General features: G+C 38.2%; 1 protein-coding gene across 7 annotated transcripts in view; it reads right to left on the reverse strand.

Annotated features, from left to right (window-relative positions):
- The window catches only part of SUN1 (Sad1 and UNC84 domain containing 1), a 33,287-nt gene that overhangs the window by 20,381 nt on the left and 5,491 nt on the right, over positions 1 to 7,415 (reverse strand). For 5 of the 7 annotated variants that reach the window (XM_017734136.1, XM_017734137.1, XM_017734135.1 and 2 more), the window contains exons 1-2: positions 7,246 to 7,405; positions 2,506 to 2,602 (exon numbers count right to left, since the gene is read on the reverse strand). In XM_017734136.1, the coding sequence (XP_017589625.1) occupies positions 2,506 to 2,582 (77 nt within the window). In that variant the 5' untranslated portion in view covers positions 2,583 to 2,602; positions 7,246 to 7,405. Of the gene's footprint in view, positions 1 to 2,505; positions 2,603 to 7,245; positions 7,406 to 7,415 lie in introns of those variants that run through there. The other 2 variants (XM_017734132.1, XM_017734133.1) reach the window with 1 other exon arrangement.

The raw sequence follows: 7,415 nt of genomic DNA on the forward strand, positions 1-7,415 counted from the left end.
AAAACCTCAAAAGATTTTATTCAATTACTGTGCAGAAAATTATATCCCAATTGAATGCTCTGACACAGAAAAACAAAATCAAACCAAATTCTTATTGATTTAACCCATATTTTTGAAAAAGTGTTAAAGGCATCCAAGACAACACAACTCAAAAGATGATGGTGACTAAAAGGAAAGATCAGTCGTAAGAGTGGGGTGTAAATTATATGTTGACAAGTAGGTGAGATTCACAAGTTTGACTTGCATTTGGAGGAGGATAAAGATTATTTAGGTATATCAGTTAAATGTTTTTCTGATTTGGGCTGGAGGAGTAGAAGCACAAAGTAGAAGCACTACAGCTATGAACACACAGTGATCCCAGTAAGTATTAATGTAAGTTCTATTAATAACTCATAGCCAACTCTATTAATAGCTTTGTGGTATCAAGCTTCACTGCACTGCTTTCTGCAGGGCTACATCCCAAGCCACTTTCTTTAAAGAAAAGATTCTGTAAAGATTGAGTTGTCACAGGCAGAATAAACCAGATTAGAATATAAGCAAAACAAACACAGGTGAGGGGTAAGAAGGAACAAATTTCAACATGAAAATATTTCTGATTAGCAATTCTCCCTTTCCTCAGAGTCTTCAAATATTGTTTGACCCAGGGTAGGAAGAGCTGTAATAACAGATGTCATTCTGCACATATACAGCAAGCAGAGGCACAGCAAGAGTCTGCACAGAAGACTGTGGTTTACTCTCTTGACATCCTGAAAGCAGTGTCACGTCAGTGTAACAAGTAGTTCTTCCCCATTATTTTAACATTTGGGGCCTCAAACAATTTTAAAGAAAGAGCGTGCCAATCCTTTTCTACATAAGGAGGAATTATAATGAATTTATTTCAACCTAGTTTAACCATACTTGCCTTCATTAATTGAGTTACTAAACTTCATCATACCCAGCTCTATCCATTTATAAATACCTATGCCTAATAGCCTAACACAGCAAAATGGCAAGCTGGAAAGTTTCAGGACATGTAACCCCTTCACGACTTCTCAGTTTTTCAGAACAGTCTTCATTTATGTAGCAAGACAAACACTCAGCTGTCCCCTAAATAAACCCCACCAAAGTCATCATGAACTATCCTCCAGATGTCCAACAGGATTTATCATTCTACATCTTCTTTCTACTTGTCCACTGTTTTTTCACTGGGTAAGAATCTTGGACAAGAATAACACAGGAGTTACAATATGTCAGCCAATCTCTAAGGTACATTTGCAACACAGAGGTAGCTAAACCCACTCAGTAATATAGAGGTGAAACTGCTGCTGGATACAAAGCACATAAATCACCTTTCATTGTCCAGCATGCTTTTCTTGAAAAGAGAAAACCCACTTGTATTTAACCAACACTTTACCAATGGTTTTTCATAAAATTCAGGAAAAATTGCAATTCAACAACATATAACATGTCACATTTTGCAACACTACTGACATTAGGCTACAGCTTAAAAAAAAAAAAAGCCATGATCCCAAACAGAAAATGGAAACATACAGTTTTAGAGCACACAAAAGGAAGAGTATTAAGTCAGTAATCTCTTAATGTTACAGTTTTGGCAACTTCTGTTTTATTGGCAAGTAGCCAAGTATTGTCCAAACGCTATACTGTATTTTAATACACAATACATAATAACGCCATACAGAGAGAATAGAAAGGCAAATCTCATACTGCATCCTAATGAACAATCATTTTTTTAAATTTAAAATTAGCTAAACCAGTAACTCAGGCTCACTGATGCATTTTGAAGCAAATATATATCTCATAACTCAATACCAGGAAAAGCTCAATAGATTAAAACAGCAACAATCTGCTATATTAATACTAAAAGACTCAAAATAGGCATCACAACACTTGCTCTGAATACATAATACAAAAACTACCAAACACTATGGAGTTAGTTTTTAGAAAATTGATTTCAGAAAAACAATCAGATACAAAGATATAAGAAAAAACCATGATCTTTAGAAGATACAAGAAAAGGATACAAGAAAAAGCAAGTTCATTAGAACACAGATTTTACATTCACCCAACAAACAGCTCTGCTAAAAGAAGTAATCAATATGTAACTTCCCGCCAAGTCCCACACTAGCGGCAATGAGTGCGTAGCAATCAGCGCTTTAAAGTGAAAGCGGTCCCAAGTCACAAAAGAAAGCACACACCGAAGTTATAAGACACAAAACATTGAAGAATTTTGAGGACATATTTATAGAAATCCAACAGCAGTTGTAACTAGGCGGACACAAGTTACTCATAGCAACTAATAAACACTGAGTCATTATCTTAGTCATTGTCCTGTTAGTTCAATGTTTTCTTTCCTCCAGTCAGGACACAGCAGTTGTTTTCAAACCAGACTAGAAAAAGCCCTTCTTCTTCAAAGAAGTCAGCTACTTACCATGAAAGCTCAACTCTCCAGGATTAGCAACATTCAGAGAACAGACAGTTTCTCTACAAGAAGAAAAGGGTTCTCACCTGAGTGCATATGTATAGCCAGTGTTCTCTGGCAGACATTGGGGAGGAGTGTACGTGTGTAGACGTGAAAAGTCCATGTTGACTGTTTCAAATCATACTGTAAAAGGTGAAAATAAAGTAATGCAATGACTTAAAATTACATAAAGTCAGTCTAGGAGCCCTTGCACTGTTCAGCCTGTGTTATTAAGTATTGAAATAAAAGAGCTGTTACCAGAAACGTGGAGCTCTCAGCAGTGGAGTAGTATTGCTGCTACTGCCAGATATCCCTTATCATTACTACAGGAAGCTCAGGGTATTTCTGACTGTGACTTTCTTTATGACACTTTATTTTCAGCTATTTCCAGGTTCTCTAGAACATGACAGTAATATGAGCCAAACTCTTATCACAACCAGATTACACCACTTCCACAGGAACTAAATTATGCTGGTATCCCCAAAAGAGGCTAAGCATAAAAATCTAAAGAACTATGCAGCCATGTTTCAGAGGTCTCTTCACAATGAGTTTTGCTTTGAGTGCCCACTGAGCACAGCACAGGTGGCTCTGTGCACCAGGTAAGGATAATGCAGACGAAACTTGAGAAAGTTTTTACATATAGTCAAATCATTTAACTCTAGCACTTTTGAATACCATCCACTAAGCAGCGAGGGAGTATCCTTCATTTCACAGAATTTATTCCTGTCATTAAAACCACTGAATACACACCCTGGCAAAAGAGCCAACTGCAAAGTGACTCATAGGGTAGAATTAGGCACATTTTCCAGAGTGCCATCTACTTCCAAAAAAAACACTCCAAAAACAACAAAACCAAAACTACCAAATCAAAACCACCCAAGCAACATTTGTAAAACTTTCCATGGGGTCTTTGAAAGGTATTATAGCCTTTGGAAGAAAATAAAAACTGATGTTGTCATATCAACAAACTTGCAGAGCTGCACAGGTGACTACATGGATGGAATTATGAACAATTTGACTTTCAATTTCAAAGTATTTGCAAAAAACCTTCAGCTTTTCTCAGTTTTATTAGCCAAAGAAAATTTTTAATTTCATAAAAAAGATTCTTTGATTATAGCTTATTTGTGATTAACAAATAGGGATTTGGCTACCCTGGATTTGCACAGTTAGCAAAGCAGAATCCTGCTTTCAGATTATCTATGGCTCCTGTTTCAACAGCAGTAAAATATATTCCACACAACTGTGATGATGTACCTAAACCAGGGTAAAAATATCCCCAGCCAATTTTGATAATCAAAACATCAACAGGTATCTCATTTTGGAGATGCACTTTCCTATGCTGAAATAAGAGTTTTCATTTGTATAGCTACATATGCTTAAGAAATAGGGCCAAAATGCAGGTACAGGCAAAAGCAACTCAAAAGAAATCTGTACATGTAACATTAAAATGCTCTTAGTCAGTCCACCTGTAGCCTACAAATCCTGAGGTTAGTAAGGCAAGAGGATATTTCCATTACTACTGAAGACTTAAAAAAATTAAAACTTCCAGGCCTAAGCATCATAGCTTCCTGAATGCAAGCACCTCCCATGCAAAGTGGGGTTAATGAAAAATAAGGTCTGCTATTTACTATTTTTTTATTATAGAGAACACATTTCCATTAGGTGATCTTTCTCTACACTCACTTCATTTGTCCCAGAGGCATAATGCTTTCACTAACTTGTATATAAATTTGTTGTTTGTTTACAGGAAGCTTAAATCAGTAGTGCAGAAGTATCAGCAAAGCAGTCTCATTCTTTTGCTAGAATGAGCAGCAAGTTCTGTTGGAATATGTAACAACTGCTGCCTTACTTTATCAACAAACAGGAGCTCAATTTAGCACATAGGAAATGGGGACCAGAGAGCAACGGCTCCCCAAGAACAAAGGTGGAAATACAGGGAATTTCAAGATGAGGGATGCTGGTAACACCAGAGAGCACTTGTATTAAAGAACAGCAAAACATGTTTCTCAGACATATGCCTACTGAAATTGAAAACTATGATTAAAGTTGATCTTTTTGAATTGGTTCATCCCAATAAAGATTTTTAGCCCCTAAGATATAAAAACCTTGTTTAGTTTCTGCTGGAGTTGATGTGCGTGCTTAGCACGCATCATTTCATCATAAAACCTGTTTTTTAACAAGCAACTCAGTAGCTAATCCTTCTGCCACCCAGCAGCATTTTCCCACATGGAAGGCTCAGCTATGCCAGTGAGCTTTGAGTAGCTCCCCAGCTCCTCCCTGTCTCCACTGCCCATATGGGCAGGGCAACGGCTGAGTTTGAAAAACAACATATTGGCTCCATTTCTTCCCTGTTCTTTTTTTCCCCCCTTCACCACCAGTACTCTCTTTACTTGATTTCTGAATAAATGAAATGCTAGAATGTAAATAATATTTCTTATTTGATAAGGTTTTAATTGTATCATTAAGTTATTACAGATAAAATATGTGCTTGACAAAGGCAGTGCTAACTGCAAAGCCTCGAAGGTACTTATGTGTAGGTCTATTAATAGCTGGGTTTCATAGCACCGAGCTCTCCAGTGAAGATATCAGGTTTGCCATCTAAACACCACACTTAGAAATCACTCTTAGAAGATTTAGGAGCTTGGTTTGATTCACTGCTTGTTTGATACTCTAAAATGAATTCTGACTCAAGGGGAGAAACCTCTACTCAATTTTTCAAAGCAACAAAACTGGCTTAACTGACTTAAATGGAATTTAAAATTCATCTTCAGAGATGACCACCACAGTTTGCAAAGACGGGTGTCTAGAACTTACTATGAAACTGGATTTGTTTTTTAAGCCTGGCTTTTAGTTCAAGAGCTTAATTTTAGTTATGCACCTCTTCAAAACAAATTATCAACCCAATTTATTTAGAAATATTCTAGATCCTTATTACAAAACAGACACAGGGTGGGCGGAGGACATTGACTCACTCTAATTTGTTCCCTTCATGTTTAACAGTACTCCACCTTTCATGTATTATCATTGTTCTTACTTATGAAGCTTTCATACACAACTGGGACAGAAAGAGCCATGCTAATACCATATTTTGAAAATTTTAAGTCACAAAACTCGGCAGACAATCCGAAAGGTAGACACAGTACTTAGTCCCAGTTTGAACACTTCTGCATGCCTGACACCTTTCTGCTTTATGTACCATAGATCTGTCTGGACTCAGTTTCACGTAGACTTTTAGTATCAGCTTTGTTGCAAGGATTACCAGGCTCAAACTCCAAAACAGCCTTTTGCCCTTTTCTAGAAGCCAATAAACATCTATTTCTAATACCAAGGGATGCACAATGCAAGAACCAAGCACGTATTTATGTAAAACCCCCAAGTAATAAGAATACCTTTATAAGACAGCTCACTGTCAATTAAAGGGAAGCACACAGTTCCGCTGGAGTGCAAGCGGACACTAGGTGTGCCTCAGCTTACAAGCCAACTTCCATGTTCCTGCAGAGGAGACAGCTGGATTATTTGCCTTTTTTTGGGAAACAGACACAACAGTCATCCCAAGTATTACCTCTCCCTTGCAATTAAATGGAATCTGTGTTACAATAAATCAGCACACCAGAAGGGCAGGAGAAGACAGATTGTGACTCTGTCAGAACACAAGGAAGCTCAGGGACTCCTGTAATCAGTGCAGCAGAATTTACCTTCACGCAAGGCCCTTGGCTGTCTCCAAAGGACTCCGAAGCGTCTGAGTGATATGAGGCTGCACCACTACCTCAAAAGCCTGTCTGACAGTCACTTTCACAACCAGCCAGTCTCAACAAAATCCTAGTACTATGGCAGCAAACTTCCTGGCTTCCAGGGAAGGTGATGAGATGCTCCACGAGTGGTCTTTACACACAGAAGCATCATAAGGCTGGGGGAGCAGCACCAAACACTGACCGTACACTACAACTACCTTAGGGACAGACACAAACCCTCACTTATGGCTTTTGGGGTATGCAGACTTTTACAAACTTACTGTCCAGGCAGTTCCTCATGAAAACCCTTTGCAACAAAGGAAGTGGTAAATTGCCACTTCACAAAAGGGACCTTGGCAGAGTAGAAATATTCACCAAAGTCTGTTAGAGAATGAGAAAATTCCCAAGACACCATGTCTTATTTTTTATGTTACAAGGGACAAAAAATGATACAATTAACATCTTAGATATTGGAAGTACTACTCCAAATAGAACCTCTACTATCCTCACATTTTAAAGCCAAGTAAGTTTAAGTCACTATGACTTAACATATTTAATGCCACAATGCTAAACAGATTTAGGCAAACTATCAATAACAATGAAACTGGAGCATGCAACTCCATCAGTTTCTGAGAGCAAGCCATTTTTTACTTGTAATTTCAATTTTTATTTTCTTCTACTATTCAGAAAAACCAATAAAGTCACCATTTTTGGTTAAAGAAGGCAAATTCCTAAGTAAATATGCTCCACAAAGGATGTTTCACCATAGCAAGTTAAGTACTAGTTTAAACAGGCTGAAGAGCAAAGAGCTCCAAGCTAAATCAACATTTTATTAAAACACACATTCATAAAACGTTACCATTCCTTTAAAAGAGCAACTCAAAAGCAAACAAACAAAAAAAATCCCCAAGTAATAAACCGGATATTTTACACTAGATATTACTATTGAACATTATGGCACAGACCCCCGAACACAGGTGTCAAACTATAGCACTAACAACAACAAAACCCAGCTTCCTCACAAAGCAGCAACACTGCCACATTCACATTCTGTACCTCTCGAAACGCTTTTTAACGGGGAGGCTGACAAAAACCAGCCACACATTCAGCCACAGGGAAACAATCGGCGTGCCCGTTCATTGTTTACACACGGGGCCAGCACACCATTTCAGAGCCCGGGCCGCTCGGGCCCTCTCGCACACGCCGCGCCGGGGCCTGGCCGGGCC

Source organism: Corvus brachyrhynchos, unplaced genomic scaffold (assembly GCF_000691975.1).
Source record: "Corvus brachyrhynchos isolate BGI_N302 unplaced genomic scaffold, ASM69197v1 scaffold5, whole genome shotgun sequence".
Taxonomy (NCBI): domain Eukaryota; kingdom Metazoa; phylum Chordata; class Aves; order Passeriformes; family Corvidae; genus Corvus; species Corvus brachyrhynchos.